The sequence below is a fragment of the Equus asinus genome, chromosome 13 (assembly GCF_041296235.1).
Source record: "Equus asinus isolate D_3611 breed Donkey chromosome 13, EquAss-T2T_v2, whole genome shotgun sequence".
NCBI classification, from domain to species: Eukaryota; Metazoa; Chordata; class Mammalia; order Perissodactyla; family Equidae; genus Equus; species Equus asinus.
In genome coordinates, this window is record NC_091802.1 from 49,779,718 (window position 1) to 49,797,500 (window position 17,783).

General features: G+C 49.1%; 1 protein-coding gene across 2 annotated transcripts in view; it reads right to left on the reverse strand.

The window, feature by feature from the left end:
* Positions 1-10,972: 10,972 nt before the first annotated feature.
* The window catches only part of RGS9 (regulator of G protein signaling 9), a 64,019-nt gene continuing 57,208 nt past the window's right edge, over positions 10,973-17,783 (reverse strand). For both annotated transcript variants that reach the window (XM_070483479.1, XM_070483478.1), the window contains exons 18-19: positions 14,173-14,657; positions 10,973-12,622 (exon numbers count right to left, since the gene is read on the reverse strand). In XM_070483479.1, coding sequence (XP_070339580.1) covers positions 12,472-12,622; positions 14,173-14,657 — 636 coding nt within the window. In that variant the 3' untranslated portion in view covers positions 10,973-12,471. The remainder of the gene's footprint in view (positions 12,623-14,172; positions 14,658-17,783) is intronic.

A 17,783-nucleotide genomic window follows, 5' to 3' on the forward strand; every position in this document is an offset into this window, starting at 1 on the left:
TGCCTCCATCTTCACATGGCCATCTCCCCTCTGTGTGTCTCTGTGTGTTGTGTGTTGTCTCCTTTTCTTAGAAGGATTCCAGTCATTGGGTTTAGGGCCCACTCTAGTCCAGTATTACCAGTAGTTCAGTAAAATCACCATTAGGGATTTTTAAAAAAGGACTCTGCAGGGGCTGGCCCGGTGGCCTAGTGGTTAAGTTCACATGCTCTGCTTTGGTGGCCCGAGGTTCACAGGTTCAGATCCCAGGCACAGACCTACACCACTCATCAAACCATGCTGTGGTAGCATCCCACACACAAAATAGAGGAAGATTAGCACAGATGTCAGCTCAGAAACAAACTTCCTCAGCAAAAAGAGGAAGATTGGTGACAAATTTTAGCTCAGGGTCAATATTTCTCATCAAAAAAAGAAAAAGACACTGCAAAATTCAGATCATAACCACTATAAAGTCATTGACTTTTCATCCTGTTTAAACAAAAATACTAGAGATTAATGAGAAATTTAAAAGTGGATAAAATGACCTACAATTCACAATATTAGCCTGAATTTATAAAGTGATATACGGTCACGTGGAACATGATCGTGTTTCACTCAACAATGGACCACATACGTGATATCTTAGAGACTTTGTGGTCCCTAAGACAGTACCACACAGGCTAGGTGTGCAGAAGGCTGAACCATCTAGGTTTATGTGAGTACACTCCATGATGTTCACACAATGACAAAATCGCCTAACGATGCATTTCTCAGAACGTGTCCGTGTCGTTGAGTGACACATGACTGTATCTGGACATTGGCTATATAGTCAGGAGATTTTTATCTAAATAGATGATCCAACATCTTCAACACTCCAAACTGCAAACTGAGTGTTTGGCGTGGCCTTGGGCTCTGTAAAAAGATGAGTCTGTAGACACGACTCCTGCCCTTTAGAAGCTCCCACTGTTGAAATTTATGGAGATGAGAGTAATGGGTCGTACAAATAAGGTTCAATGACCGTGACAGAGTGACAGAGGCCTGCCCTCCGGTAGTCCTGAGGCTTGGCTGAAAATCTCAAGTGTAATGTTACTACAATGCTCCAAATTCTCCTCGTCTTGAAGCCAAAGAAGAATGGGAGAACCTGGAGGATTAGCACAGGGAAGGACCAGAGCTGGGGGCTCTGCCAGGAAGGCAGATAACTCAGTAATCTGGGTCTTTCTATAATATCTAACTAACAACATAGACAACAGAAGCTAATGACCGGTCGCATGTTTGGGCCCTACTGGGTAGGAAGCTTGCTGTACTTCCGGCATAGGGAACCACGTTTCCCTGCTGACTGAAATACGATCTGCTCATTCCTCCTTCCCTGGGCCTCCAGGAACTGGATCCCAGAAGACAGTCTATGTCAGCTCCTTACACAGGTGGATATCGCCCTCATTCTGTGCCTTCTCATTTCATATGGATAATATCTCAACAAGTTCTTTCTCATTTTATTGAAGGTAAGTGTTCTAAGATTATTTTCATGTTTCTGGCCCTCCCTACCACATGTTCCTCAAGGGAACTAAAGCTTTCCACACACAAGCCCAACATACACACCCAGAGCCACATTCTGGGGCCAACAAGACTTTCTTGAGGTTCCTCTTGGCATCAATATCACCTTATACCTAAAAATGGCAAGTATTCATCAAGCATTCACCAGGCATCAGGCACTGGTCTGAGCTTTTTACATAAATTAGCTCATAATCTTCATACTTCCCTATGAGGCAGGTATTACTCTGATCCCAATTTTATGGATGAGAGAACTGAAGTGTGGAGCGCTTTAAAGCAGTGCTCAAGGTCACTCAGCTAGGAAAGTGTAGAGCCTGGATCTGATCTGAGGCAGTGTGTACCAGGCAATGTGCTCTTAGCTGTCATGCTCTGCACCCCTCCTAATACAGTGTATTCTAATACTTAGTTTAAAAGTAAGCTCCCCAACTTAACTAGGAATCCTTGAGAACAGAACCAAATTTCATTCATGACAGCATACCCAATGCCTAGTAGGCCCTCCATAAAACTTGGATGGATGGATGCATGGATGCATGGACATGTAAGGGAAGAAAAAACTTTTCCCTCTACCAACTTATGTTCTGTGCTTCAGGGCCTACAAATTCACTGAGAAAAGACAGATTAACAGATTAATTAGCAGAGATTAATTCTCAGATTAACAGAGAAAAACCAAAATTTATTCATATACATAAGAGCACACAAAGAAATGGCTCCTTGAACAGCTAGATTTAAGGTTTATCTATCATCTTAAGAAGAGGGGTTGGGATTTCAAGGGAAAGCAAATGGTGAGAAGAAATGAGAAATAAGTAGGAGAAAACAAGCAAAGGAGAGACAACATTTTGGTAAGGTTTTGTTTCTGTAAATTTCTCATCCAAGTATGAGTGGCCCATCTCCTTCCTGGCTATAAACTTCCCAGACAGGGGATTTATAGAGGCTGTATTTTTGAGAGGCTTTGTTTAAGTCAGCAAAAAAGTTTAGATAAGGTTCTTTTTCTGAGGCTGCTGTTTGTTCAGATGTTTTCCTCTTAAAAGAAGCTTCATACCACATAGGTGGGTCCAAGTGGATCCCATCAGACAGATGGATAGATGAATGGATGTGTGGATGGATGGATGAATGGATGGGTGGGTGGATGGATGAATGGATGGGTGGATGGATGGATGAATGGATGGGTGGGTGGATGGATGAATGGATGGGTGGGTGGATGGATGAATGGATGGGTGGGTGGATGGATGAATGGATGGGTGGGTGGATGGATGAATGGATGGGTGGGTGGATGGATGAATGGATGGGTGGGTGGATGGATGAATGGATGGGTGGGTGGATGGATGAATGGATGGGTGGGTGGATGGATGGAATGATGAAGGTGAATGATGTAGACTCATTTGTGTGTTTAGGATGGAGAGTGAAGAGGCATTTCACAGCAGGACCAGAGCCAGAGTCAGCCTCATAAGACATTCACCAAGGAATGTAAATCTCCCTGCCTCCAAATTATATCCACAGGTTGTTGTGGTGCCTACAATTCCAAGTTTGGAGGTGCATTTCCTTCAGCCAGAGGTCTCTGTTAAAATGGAGCCACAATAGAGAGGGAAATACTATAATTTGACAACTTGGAGCAGTATTTATACATATATGAATATATAGGTGTGTGATAATATGAGACATAGCTAAATAGATATAGAGGCAGGCAGTTATGTGGTGGCAGAAAAGAAGGCCCTGGATAGACAATTGAGGTAACATGGACTCCCCTCTGTTATAAAATGTAGAAATAACACTGAATGAAGAAAATGATTACATGGGCCCCCGGGGAGAGCAACAAGAGGTGGCTGCGGGCCTAAAGATTTGGAGGACGAGACACAAGACCCCTCCATCATGCTGGGATAACTGGAGGGCTTCCCAGGACAGGAAAAGGGGACCCAGAAAAAAGAGGGATTTCCTCCCGAGATATAACAAACATATAATAGCTCGTGAAGAGAGAAAACAGAGCGAACAGACAGGAGGGAGGACCATCACTCAAAGAAGAAACAGATGAGAAATTTGAGAAAGGAAACAAGACTTGAGTCCTCAGATTGAAGAAGCACCATCCAAGCAGGATACACACAAGCACATCCACACCCAGACACATTGCAAGGAAACTGCAGAACACTCAAGACAAAGACCAGTTCTTGGAAGCAAAATGAAGAAGAAAATCTATAAAGCAACAGCAATTGGGCTTCTCATCAGCAACAAGACAAGGCAGAAGAGGATGAAATAATGTCTGAAGTGCAGAGGGGGAATTACTCCCGATCTATCATTCTTTATTCAGCTATACAATCATTTAATAGTAATGATGAAAATAGTAATAGGGTACAATAGTTGCGAGGGTAAAATAAAGACATTTTCAAACAAAAGCTCAGTTTAATTCTCAAAGCCATCAATGAAAGAATCACTAAAGGATGCACTTCAGTACAAAGAAAATTGGATCTGGAAGGAGAAAGTGGGATCCTAGGGGCAATGATGAGCAAAGAGTTGGGTAAACAGGTAGCTGAAGTTAAACAAGCATTGACTATAATACACAGTAATAACGATCATAATGACTCACTTGGTTAAAACCATAATGATACTAATAATAACACTGAATGAAGGTCACCAAACTTTCGCCCTGGATCTAAGTCCCGTCAGCAGCCTCTTTATATGGCCCTTGTGCTAAGAATGGTTTTTATGGTTTTTTATTGTGGTAAAATATACATGGCATAAAACTTACTATTTTGACCATTCTTAAATGTACAGTTCAGTGACTTTAAGTATATTCACGATGTTGTACAACTATTACCACCATCCAGCTCCAGAACTTTTTTCATCTTCCCAAACCAAAACTCTGTACACATTAAACAATAATTCCCCGTTTCCCTTGCCCTTAGCCCCTGGCAGCCACTATTCTATTTTCTGTTTCCATAAATTTAGCTACTCTAGGGACCTCACGTAAGTGGGATCATACAGTATTTGTTCTTTGTGACTGGCTTATTTTACTTAGCATAATGTCTTCAAGGTTCGTCTGTGTACATTGTAGCATATGACAGAATTTCCTTCCTTTTTAAGGCTAAGTAATATTCCATTTATCGATACACCACATTTTGCTTATCCGTTCATCCATTTATGGACACTAGGTTGTTTCCACCTTTTGGTTACTATGAATAATGCTGCTATGAACATGAGTGTGGAAATATCTGTTCAAGTTCCTGCTTTTAATTCTTGGGTGTACACCAAGAAACTGAATTGCTGGATCATATGGTAATTCTGTTTTTAATTTTTGAGGAACAACCGTACATTTTCCATAGGGGCTGCCTATTTTACATTCCCACCAACAATGCACAAGGGTTCCATTTCTCCACGTCCTCTCCAACACTTGTTGTTTTCTGGTTATTTTAATAGTAGCCATCCTAACTGGTGTGAAATGGTACCTCATTGTGGTTTTGCCTTTCTTTTACCTAACACTTAGTGATGTTGAGCATCTTTTCATATCCTTATTGTCTATTTGTATATCTTCCTTGGAGAAATGTCTATTCAAGGCCTTTGCCCCATTTTCTAATTAGGTTGCAGGGTTTTTTTTGTTATTGAGTTGTAGGAGTTCTTTATACATTCTAGATATTAGCCCCTTATCAGATACATAATAGGTTTTATATTTTTAATGTTTCTTATTTATTTATTTATCTATTTTTGAGGAAGATCAGCCCTGAGCTAACTACTGCCAGTCCTCCTCTTTTTTGCTGAGGAAGCCTGGCTCTGAGCTAACATCTGTGCCCATCTTCCTCTACTTTCTAAGTGGGATGCCTACCACAGCATGGCGTGCCAAGCGGTGCCATGTCCGCACCCGGGATTCGAACCGGCGAACCCCAGGCCGCTGAGAAGCGGAAGGACCACTGCGCCACCGGGCTGGCCCCTAATGTTTCTTTTTTAAAAAGAAGAATATGTGACAGAGGCCAAATGTAGCCTGCAAGGTCTGAAATATTTACTAACTGACACACATATATATGAAGAACGTGCGTTAGACTTCAGTTGGAGAGTTCCTAGCAGTTCTAAGTGGAGAGATCACATCTGTAAAATGAGGGTGGTGACGCTGTCTGCCCACAGCGATGTAGCCAGGATTAAACGCCAGCAGGAGTTCATGGAGAGTTCTTTGAATGTAAGCCTCTGAGCTGTGCTTGTCTGAATCCCTAACCCTCCAAGATCGGGAACTTCAGGACAAGGCCAATTCGTTGAGGAGGGGGAACAGGGGGTGCAAAAGCTGGTTAGAAGACAGACTATGAAAAAAGGTTTTCTTTCCAGAGGTTCAGAGACGAGACCTGCTGTAATTCTGCCCAGGACCAGCCCAGAATATGGCCTCGCTCATGTCAGTTGAATATCACTGCACCCCAGCACCCTTGTCTGGCATGCTGTGCTCATCTCTCCCTAAACGCTGTGGGGTCAGGGAGACAGAGGTGTTCTTCATGAACGTCAGGCTTCTCAAGGACACATCCTGTGCTGCTTTCCACATGCATTGTGGTCTCCAAGTTCACCACTGATCTACTGTCATCTTGGGGTGCCCATAGTGTCCCCACTGCAGCCAGTATCAGATCCACATCCACAGCATCCCATGTATGCACCACACAGACATTCCACGCACACACAGAACAGGGGGTCCACACATGGTCCCTGGTGCTGGCGTATGCACGTGTGTGTACACATACAACTCTGTGCACATGGGCAGGCTCCCTCCCCTCCTTACACATGGCTGCTGCTGCTAAGACCATGCCTATACCCCAACTCCGCATCCCTAATATACCCCTCCTACTCAGGGGCCTTTGAACATCCTTGTTCTACTTCTTGAGAAGAAAATAAGTATGCTCTTCCCTCAGTGCTCTGTCACATGGCCATACGCCAGTCCCTCCCAGCAGCGGAGAAGCTGAAAACTAGTTTTCTGATATCATTTATTTCCCCTGTGTATCACCCCACTCCGGCCTCTCTGGATGCCCCAGCCCTCCAGCCTCACCTGCTCCACAGAGGAGCTGACAAATCACTCAGTCTGAGGAGCAAAAGGTGGCTGAGGCTTGCTCAGTTTCCAGTCCTAGGAGTCAGATCTTGCCACAAGGAGATGGCCCTCAAAGGGTGGGGTTCCACTGCTCGTGGTCTACAGGCGAGGGAAGGAATTTTCTTTCTGCAGTTTTTCCGCAGAGAGTCTCAACCCTCACCCAAGGCCATCAGGAACAGAGCAGCGGCCTCTCATCCCCATCAGGGCACAGCAGCCAGGAGAATCCTGCAGGGGCCCCAAGGCCAAGGGCAACGCAGGGAGGACAAGGCTGAGCAAGAGGCTTCTCTCTCATCGGCCTCCACCTTGGCCAGCTCCAGGGGCCCTGGGGCCAAGGACAGAAGGACAAAGTGCATAGGAGAGACCCAGTCCCTTCTGCTGCTCCCCAACCGCACCCCAGTCTGGCTTTGCAACCAGGAAAGTACCTCTCTCCAATCCCTCTCTGTTCTCAGCACAGGGCTAAGGGGAAATGCCCGTCGCCGCTCTTTGGGGATCCGTGAGCCTCGGACTCCCTCTTCTGGTGAAGTGTGAGGAGAAGACTGCACCCAGAGCAGAGGGCTGGGCCTCTGAGGCCAAGGTGAGCCCAGGCCCCATGTCCCCTCACCCTCTCCCCAGCTCACCTTCTGGCCACCCACGGTCCCTGGAGTACTTGGCCAGTACAGACTCCTTAAAGATCCTTCTTCTCTTTCCCAGCAAATAAGCAAGGGGCAGCACTGTCCACTCTGAGAATCAATGAATTGACAGCCTCAGATAGGCCACCAAGGGTCCCCTCCCCAAAGGGCAAAGAGACAAAGGCCTTAGGACTCCTGGAGAAAGGAAATTGCTCTGCTTATAGATTTTCAAGAGAAAGAAAATAAGGACAATCCTGAAACTTTGACAAATGTAATGGGATGTTAAAATAGGATTCTTTCTGTCTCCATTTCTATAGTGGTCCCAAAGGCTAAGAATAAAACAGTAGGTACCAGCCACTTGTCAAGGTCAAAATGAGGTGCTGGACACACCAGTGGGACTAGCCTTGGCTATGGTCAGAAAGTCGTTCTTGCAATCCCACCTGTTGGGGAAGAGGTGCTTTGCCCTCTCTTAAGCTAAGTGAGGGGCCGTTCAGAGGGCTTGACTTGTGCTGCCAGAGTGAGAGGGAAACAACTGGAGGAAGCTGAGGTCAGATGAGGCCACGAAGCAGAGAGGAGGGACAGAGGACAGGGCTGCCCTGTCGGGCCAAGGATGCCGGGGTCTGAAGGGGCTGCACAGGAGGGAGCTGGTCTGCAGCCATTTAAATCTTGCCCCACACAACAAGGGATGTGACCACAACCAGGATGTGGGCCATAGGATGCTCAAGGGCCAAGAGAGATCCTCACGTAGCCACTGCAGGAGACTCATGGTTCTTCTGACCAAGGAAGCTGAGGCCAGGAGGCCCCAAGAATCTAGGAAAACCTCCGTCTAAGTAAGAGCCAGCAGGGAAACCCCAGCGAGCACCATGAAGGTTGGTTTCTGTGTCAGTCAACTAAGAACTTACCTGGTTCTCCCACCCAGCCCTCCAGGAGCCAGAGGCTGCATGAGCGGGGAAGGAAGTCAAGAAGGGCAAGGCAGGGAAGAGGGAGGAAGCTGACCTCCTTCTCTCCATCGCCACCACTACAGGCGTCCCAGCCTGGGACAGTCCAAGCTGGAGGAGAGAAGGAACTTCACCTTTGGATGAGTTCCGAGTTTTGCTCATATGCTAACATCTAAACTCCATACAGAGCTAAATCGAGATGGTTCTTGTCACTGACACTGTTTGGAGGTTTTATTATCTGACAAGGACCAGAAAAGTTGTGGTTTCATCCAGGATTAGGAAAAGAAATAACTCACAATGTAGGTTTACAGGGAGAGCTGGAGGGGAAAATTAAAGTTGTTTTCTTCCTGCACCCTATAAAGTTCTGAACAGGCAAAGTTATATAAGTATCAGCTCATGTGATGTAGCCAGACCTGGTGGTCTAGTGGTTAAGATTGAGCATTCTCACTGCCGAGGCCCGGGTTCGTTTCCGGGTTCGTGGCCAGGGAACCACCCACTAGTCTGTTGGCTGACATACTGTGGTGGCTGCAAGTTGCTGTGATGCTGAAAGCTATGCCACCCCTATTTCAAATACCAGCAGGGTCACCCATGGTGGACAGGTTTCAGCAGAGCTTCCAGACTAAGACAGACTAGGAAGAAGGACCTGGGCACCCACTTCAGAAAAAAATTGGCCATGAAATTCCTATGGATAGCAGCCAAGTATATCTGATACAGCACTGGAAGGTGAGAGGATGACACAAAAAGACTGGCAGGCTTCCTTTCTGCTGTACACAGGGGCACTAGGAGTCGGAATCGACTCAACAGCACTAACAACGTGTAGCAGTTAAGTTCACAAGCTCTGCTCAGCAGCCCGGGGTTCCCCGGCTCAGACCCCAGGTGCAGACATACGCACCTCTCATCAAGCCATCCTGTGGCAGGCGTCCCACATATAAAATAGAGGAAGATGGGCATGGATGTTAGTTCAGGGCCAATCTTCCTCAGCAAAAAGAGGAGGATTGGTGGCAGATGTTAGCTCAGGGCTAATCTTCATCAAAAAAAAAAATTACGTATTTCCAAATAACCCTATGAAGAAGGTCCAGTTATCACCCCCAGTTCCCATTCCTCATCTGGGAACTTCTTGATTTCCTCATCAAGAAACTGTCCCAAGTCAGAAGGGACAGGGCAAGACTCGAGCATCCCGCAGCCCTACACTCCACCAGTGACCCATAAATCCGACTTCCCCAGCTTGCTTCGGAGCAATAATAGCGCTCCATGAGGAAATCAGCTTTACTCCCAGTACCTTGCTTGGGGGTTAGCAACTAGCAGGTATTTAGTGTGAATGACTGAAAAGCCACCCAATCATGGAATAGAGCACAGCTACATTTTATAGATATTTACCAACTATTTGGCCAAACAAAAATTAATCAGCCACTGCTGTCTTCTTGTGCCCCATCTCCTATATTCTCTCTTTTTCCATCCTACTTTCCATTCCCTGCCAAAACTGTACAGTAGTTACAGTGTGGGAGAGACAAAGTGTCTGCCAATATCCATTCTCCCCATCTTCCTTCCTACTGTTAGAACCTCCAGAAGTTTAGCTATTCACAAGCTGTCCTAATTAGAGACTACATTTCCCAGGCTCCTTTGCAGCTAGGTGTGGCCATGTGACCCTGTGCAGACCAATGGGATGTGAGTGAAAATGGCACAAACTACTTCCAGGTTATGAACTTAAGAAACTGCCTTCCCACCACTTCCTCTTTTCCCATTGTCTCCCTGGGCATGTACATGGACATGGGGATGCTGAACCAGCTTCATTGCCACTCCAGTCTGGACACTGGATCACCACCCAGGGCAGTGTTTCTCAACCTTGCCTGGACATTGGAATCATCTGGGAAAGACTCTTAAAAATCCAGATGCCAGGGCTCTCCCTCCAGAGATTCTGACATGATTGGACCAGGTGTGGCCTGGGCATTGGGATTTTTCAAGGTTCCCCAGCAGATTCTAGTGTCCACCCGAGATGGAGAGTCATCATACTGGTGACCAGGGGCAGAGTGGAGCACGAAGATAAAAAAGTATTGGTTCCTGGATTTCTTCTCCTCCCTAGACTCCAGTCTCCCTGCACTGCCTCCTGCCTTTGGACAATTATGTGACAGAGGCAGTAACTCCTTCATGTCCGAACCACTTCCTTCTGGGGTCTCTTTGTTACTGCGCTTCAACCTGGATCTTACCTAATCCAATCAGTGGATCCTGCAGCCTTCAGTCATTGATGCTGGGGATCCACATGGTCTTCTTTTCTCTTTAGAACCCTGGGGGCCTTGGGAGTGGAGCCCCAGAAACACCAGCATGCAAGTCCAGGGTTGAGATTCTCCTTATTTCCAGACACACAGACTCTGGTAGTCTAAGGGTCTGGATTGCTTTGCCTTTAACCTCATTTTAGACCAGCTTTGCAATAAAGACATCAAATTAATTGGCCCACTCACCTTCCAAGAACGAGCTGGCCTATTTCACTTACACTCCAGGAGAAAAGTTTCCTTATCCTGGATGAGTGAGTGACTCTTTTATGAGCCCAATGGAGCGGACTCTATAGAATCTAAAATGAGATGCTCTTTCAGCAGTGAAGCATCTGTTTTTCCCTGCAGGGCCAGCAAGTCCAGCTTTCGGCCATGCACCTACCCACCATTCATCTTGAGGAGCGCGCAGAGACGACTCAGCAGCCCCAGTGTTTATGGGCTAATAAGGTAAGTTGTCCAAGGTGAAAAGCAAATGAGAGGCCCTTATCTACTAATTGAATTCTGATGAAGCTGAGGGTTAGAGGGAGGGGCATAATGAGTAGTTTGGCAAACCATTTGAATTTTTTTCCTATGAGGACTTTCCATGCAACTTTTAACAAATATTTTATTCACCAGGTAGCCCTTAATCTCAACCCACTGTCCAATCCAATTATGATCCCAGCAGGACTCTGTGGGGCAACACTTCAGGATTTGGGGCAGAAACCTCAATGAGAAGGGTCACGTGCCCAGCAGCACAGGGCATCTCTCAACAGGGCACCAGGGTTTCTCAACAGTGGCACTGATCCTTTGAACCGGATAATCTTTAGTTGTGGAGGGGACAGGGGCTGTCCTGCACATTGTACAGGATGAAAGTCCCCTGGCCTCTACCCACCACATGTAGGGAGCACTCCCTGCCCCAATCTGGACAACCAAAAATGTCTCCAACATTGCTTAATGTCCCCTGGGGGAAAAGTTGTCCCCGAGTTGAGAACCACTGCTCTAGATGAATACCATGAGGCAAGGAGTCTTCCCACACCTGCACCCCCAGGGTCTAGCACAGTGCCTGGCACATAGTAGGGGCTCAGTAAACGCTTGTTGAGTGAATAACTGGAGAAGAGGTGGGAGGGGTGCACTGAGGGTCAGACCTCCAGAAGTGCCTACTGGGTGGGTGCAGTGGACATGAAAATGCCCACTCGACCTCCTGCTACAAGGAGCATATGGACTGACGGCCACCAGCACGTCCATGCCAAGGCCAGTCTTCCCAGAGGCACTCCCAGGCAATGACCTTGGACATGTAGGTACTATTGCAGAACGATTCCCATAAGACACAGGACCCCTCCAACGGTGACTTTGGCTCAAGGACACTCCAGGAGGCTGGCCAAAAACTTTCTTGGAACTGTGCTGCCATCTGAGACTCTCCCTGCCCATCCCTCCTTCCCCAGAGGTCAGCCCTGCACCTGCATGGTCTGAAAGCCCTCGCCCCTTCTCCAGCGCTCTCCCTTTGTCCTTCACAGGTGTTTCCCCTAACAAATCCTTTGCCCGTCTAATCCCATCTTGGTGTTTGCTTCTTGGTGGATCTGAACAACACACTTGGCATTCTAGAAAGATGAATTTCCCCAGCTCCCCCTTCCTGCATGATGCCACACCCTGGGGCACCCCCTGGGGAGCTCCATTGATAGAGGTGCCATGCACAAACCAATTTAGACAGGGAAGAAATTCTTGGAAGTGACTCAATGTCCCTTTGCCAAGAAAACCAAAGAAGACATGGGTTTAACCCACAAATAATAGCTCATAAATAACTAATAATACCAGACATACACTAACATTCCAATCCAAGAGACTCTTGCAAGTTCACCTTTTATGGGTTTTAAGGCAGCAAGGAAAGTCCTCTGGTCCACATGCCTGTCTTCTGCCCAAGGGAGGAAAGGTCAGGAGGAAGGGAAGGAGTCGGCCACTGGGAGCCCAGCCAGAGTACTCTTCCCCATAATCCACCCCATCTTGTCTCTCCGGCCCCCAAATATGATCTTAATGCACTTCGGTTCGAGAGCAAGCGTGTCGCGTGGCCCCATCTGGTGGAGTCTACTGGGAGCATCTTCTTGGTTCAAGGCCTGGGCTCAGCCAGCTTTCCCCTCGGCCAGGATCTCCCAGGGGCAGATGACCTCCTTTTCTATGGCCTGGTCACCTGAATCTCCTGTCCCGGTGTCCTCTGTGTCCATCAGGCAGGTCCCGCTCTCGGTAGGCACGTCCATTTTGATCTGGAAAAAGCTTCAGGCACAAAAGGAAAGCAAGTATGTGGGGACAGAGGGACACCGAATCCCCAGCTTGCCCTGACATCCCTGGAGAAGAGCAGCCCGCAGGTGCATTTGCTAAAAGCTGTGTGTGCAGCGACTGGCTCAGCGGATCCCTTTTATTGGGGTAGAAGGGGACTCATGTTTTCATGCTGAATTTAGGATAATTCAGAAGGTGATTTCATTTTCGAGAGGCTTGAATTTTTATGATTTTGATGAATTTGGGATGTTCCTACAGGACATGTCAGTACTTAATCCTCAACCCTTTTAAACTGCCTTCTGATGAAGTGGCGGCCCTTGAGAAAAGAGCCTTTTAGAAGCCCCAAGCCCATGTGTGTGGCATGACAGTGGCTGCAAATCTAGAACATTCCCTCAGCAAGGTTAGTTGGGAAGAATCAATAGACATGCTCACCTCGGTTCTGACCCCCTCCTACCCTCCCCCGACTGACACAGGCAGGAGCAGGTCATAACCTCTGCTCCTGGCTGTTCCCACAAGCACACTGCACAGCAGAGACCATGGATGCTTGGGTTTCCATGGCAACCTAAGGACGCCTTCCTTCTCCAAGACCAGGCAGGCCAAACCCAGGAGCATGTTGATGGGTCCAGGGGTGCCCTGACTGTCTCCCCAAAAAACAAATAAAGGGTGGACTGATTCTCTGTTTTGCACTGTCTACAGCTTCTCTTTCTGTCACTGGTCCAGGAGTTACCAAGCACCCCTCGGAGCCTCTGTTTTGCCCCCAGGGAGCTGTCTCAGGGCACCTGGGGTTCCCAGAGGTCAGGCTTGCAGCCCCACCCAAAAGGAAGGTAGCGGGGCCTCCCCTCGGCAGAGACTGGGCACTGTTGTTTTCCCAGAAACCACTGCAGGAGCAAGGACCCCGCATACCCCTCTGAGAGTCTGTGCAGGTGAATGCAGGAGCGGGGAGGGCAAGGCGAGGGCACCTAAGGCAGGGGAGGGGACCCCCCCAGAACATGCCCCGTGCCTCTCACCACCTGTGGCTCCCTCTGCTGCTACTGACCCCGCCTGCCCTTGAACAGTGCAATGGGTTCATTAAACGAATGTCCTCGGGGTGGGCAGGGTGGGCGGAAGAGCATAGCAGGAAAAAAAAGGTGGAAAAGAAAGACATTCATTCCTTCTCCTCTTTCTCAGGAAGACAGGGGAGGACAACACTGAGTTTCTGGAAGCAGTCCTGTGGCCAAGGGGTTTAAACAGCCTATTTGTGGTGTCTGCTAGCCCAGAATCCTCCTCCTTACCCAGCCCCCCAGCCCCAAGCTGTAGACCATGTTCACACCACAGACCTCAGTGCATACCATAGACATACATGCGTGAACACACACATACACAACACACAGGCATATGTGCACACATGCACACACCACAGATATAACATGCACACAGGTGTGCACAGAGACATGCATGCACACAGCACGGACGGACAAGCACACACAGACAGACGTGCACATGGACACACTCAGAGATGTACGTGTGCAAACACATACGCCCACAGCACAAGCCCTTCGGGTTCTTACTTGGCTACTCTCCTGGATTTCAGCCGGGGTAGCTGCTGGCCCACGTCCCCCAGGGGCTGCACCTTCCCGTGGGACACAGGGGGGCACTTGGGTGAGAGCCTGGCAAAGCCTGGTGAAGCTAAACAGCCTCGTCTCAGAAACCTGCTCAAGGACAGTGCCATGCGGGCCTTGGGAGGGGCCCTGGAAGGGGGCCGAGGCTGGGAGTGGTCAGGGGCGGCCTCGCTTCTCTCGGCGTCAGGGGGCCCACCGTGGGCCCTGGATCCGCTGGCCTCCCCCTGCTGCTCCGCACCCGAAGAGCTCTCCAAGGCCACTTGAATGGGCGATGGGCAGACGGTGCTGCTGGGCCGCCGGATGAAGCGGCCGGGCGAGGGGAAGGGCCTCCTGGGGGAGCGGTAGGAGGGGGAGAAGGGGCTAGAAGGAGAGGGGGGCACGCAGGTCCCGGTGTACACGGCCAGGTGGGGGCTGGGAGCAGTGTGCTGGCCCGGCTGCAGAGAGGGAAAGAGAGGGCTCAGAGTGAGTTGTGCAGCTGGCCGATGGGGCCCGTGGGCTGCCCTCTGCTAACTTGACCCCTTCCAGAGCCCAGGCACAGGCCTGGAATGGCTGCCTGCTAGGGAGTTGGGAAGGGTGCCTCAAGCCACGTAGGACAATGGCACAGTCACACAGAGGCCTCCTGCCAAGGGGCCTGCCTGTCCCCAAGCCCTAGGCAGTCCCCAGAGCTAGGCAGTTGCATCCCAGGGCACAGACTGACCTTCTTCTGGGCCTAGGATGCTGGGGTGTGGCCAGGTTGAATTTCCAGTCACCCCTCAGCTCCAGTCCCCCAATGAGCAATGGCTCATTAGTAACTGCTACATGCCATCTCACCCCTTCTCTGTCCTTGGTTCCCAAACTAAGGACCGGAGGTATTTAAACACTTCTAACAGAGCGGTAGAGGTGGCACAAGAAGTCCCAGCTCGTGCCTTGCTGACTCTTCCAGGCCTGAGACCACCCACCTTGTCCCGAACCCCGACCCACGACCACAGCAACCATGCTTTGGGGATGATCTAGGCTCAGCACTTTCCCATGTCTTCCATGGGCAGAGCAGGAGGGCCGGGAAGAAAGGCTGAGTATGGAACCTGGACATGCCGGGAGGAGGAAACAGGAAATATGGGACAAGGACTTTACTGGCTGGAGCAAGGGGAATATCTCCACCTCCCCGGGCCGCCATGGCCCCAGAGTCTGGGAGCACTGGGGCAGGAGCATGGGATCAGGCATGGCTTCAGCCCAAGGAGCCCGGGAGACCTGTGTGCGAGCTGACAGAGAAAGTTAAAATTGGAATTTTCAGGAAGGCTCTCTGCTGTCACCTCTCTTCCCTTCACAGAGTGCACGGACCCATCGGCCAGGTTTGTTGTGTCCCCTCCTATAGGCCTGCTGTGGCCACACGCCACATCAAAGCCCAGCATGACCAGAGCTGGAGGATGTGCTCGTCCTGGAGAGGAGGCGGACCCCCTGGGGTAGTTGCACCAAGACTGCCTCCAAGAGAGAATTGGAAATGACTTCAGGGAAGAACAAACCCTCTTTGAAACTGCCACAGCACATGGACGTCTTATATACAGGGACTTGCCTGGCCCCAGGACCTGGGCACTGCCCTGGGGCCAGAGGAGGGCAGCTGAGAGCTGAGCTGGAGGCCACTTGCTTCTGTGGAGTGTGGCCCAGTTTCCAGGTTACCTGTGTGTGCCAGTCCCAACCTGATGAGAAAAGGACGGGCACATCCAAGAATGGCTTTTGGAGAAAAAGAAAGGCCAGGAGGCCACAGAGGGCTTTGCCATGGGGGCAGTGGGGTGACCTCCATTCTCTCCCACCAGCTCTCTGAAGTTCAAGCAAGATTTCAACCTGAAACAGCATTTCAGAGCCACTGATTCTGTTCCACTGCTCAGACATCCACAGGCCGACAAATGAGAGGCAAGGAACAGGCCTGGGGCCACTGGGTTATTATACTAATCGTAATTATTATTATTGTTAATATGCAGTGAGAACTCAGCAAACGCGAGGTTCTGGGCTGAGCACTTTACAAGGATTATCACATTTACTTCCCCAAGCTGCTCAGCAAGGCAGTTAACCGCTATTATGCCCATTTTACAGATGAGGAAGCTAATGCTTTGAGAAGCCGAGCCCCAAGGACACGCTGCTGGGAACGGTGTGACAAGCTTTGAAAGCAGGCTCGCTGATTTCACAGTGTGCACACGTAACCACTAGCTGGACGTCTTGGTGTGGCCTGAAGATCAGCGCATCAGAATCACCCAGGGTGCCCATTACAAATGCAGATCCGGGCCCCACCGCAGACCCACTGAAGGAGAATCTCAGGGGGTGCGACTCAGGGAAGCATCTTCTAACCAGCACCAGAGGTCATTGCTTTGTTATTATGTTATCATTATGCCCGGTAAGTTTGTGGAGCTCTGCTCGATGTTTCTAGTGCCGCCCTTCCATAGGGACAGGTGTCTCCACTTAGGACACAGTCTGCAAAGAAGAATAACAATAGGGGTGAAGGCTGGGCCCTGTCTAAGGGTTTTGGAGACAATTATTAGGTGAAAGAGTATGGCCTATCATTTACTAAGCGTCTACTATGTGCTAGGTACTCTACAAACCTATAACCGCCCCATTTTAGAGATCAGAACATTGTGGTCCAGAGGGGCTCATTACCCTCCCAGGCTCTCACAGCCAATTAGTGACTGTGGTATACTGAATCCCAAGATTCCCGCCCGCGTCCTTCAGTAAGGGTGTGAACGGTAAGTGTCATGCAATAGTCACTCCCATGGTCAGGCTACGTCACATGGCTTAAGATGACTTTAAAGGATCATTCAGGTGAGCCTGACCTCATCATATGAACCCTTCGAATCCAAGTCTAGAGGCCAGAGACAGAAATCAGAGAGGTTTGAAGCGTGACGGGAATTCAACGTGGGAGAAATTCCCCATCATTGGCTTTGAAGATGGAGGAAGCCCATGTGGGAAGGAATCCAAACAGCTTCTAGGAACTGAGAGCAGCTCTCTGCCAACAGCCAACAAAAAATGCAGCCGTCAGTCCCACATGATAACCAGATCCTACTGACAACCCGAATGAGCTTGGAAGCACACTGTTCCAAGAGCCTCCAGAGAGGAAGGTGAGCAGCCTGGCAACACCTGGAGCGTGCCACCCTGAGCAGACAACCCAGCCACATCCCCCCGGCCAGCCGGGAGCTAATAAATGGTGGTTGTTTGTGCTGATTTGTTACTGGCAATAGATTACTATGGTGACCACATGAGAATCTGATCCCAGGTCTGGGTAACCCAAAAGCCCTCGCTTTTTCTACTGATCCGTATTACCATCCTTTTGCCTATGGGGTTTAGATAGGACTTGGGGTCCTGGAAAGTGGGCCAAAACACCAAAACTAGGAAATAGGCTTTGTTAAGAGAGAGAGAGAGGCATCAAAGTTCTCCTCCTTTGACAAACTGACTGACACCCTCACCCCCAGTTCATTAACTGAATCCCACTTACTCAGACTTGGTGGTAAACTCGTTATAATCCCCACTTCACAGGTAAGAAAACTGAGGCTCATGCAGATAATGCAACTTGACCAAGATCATACCGCTTATGACAG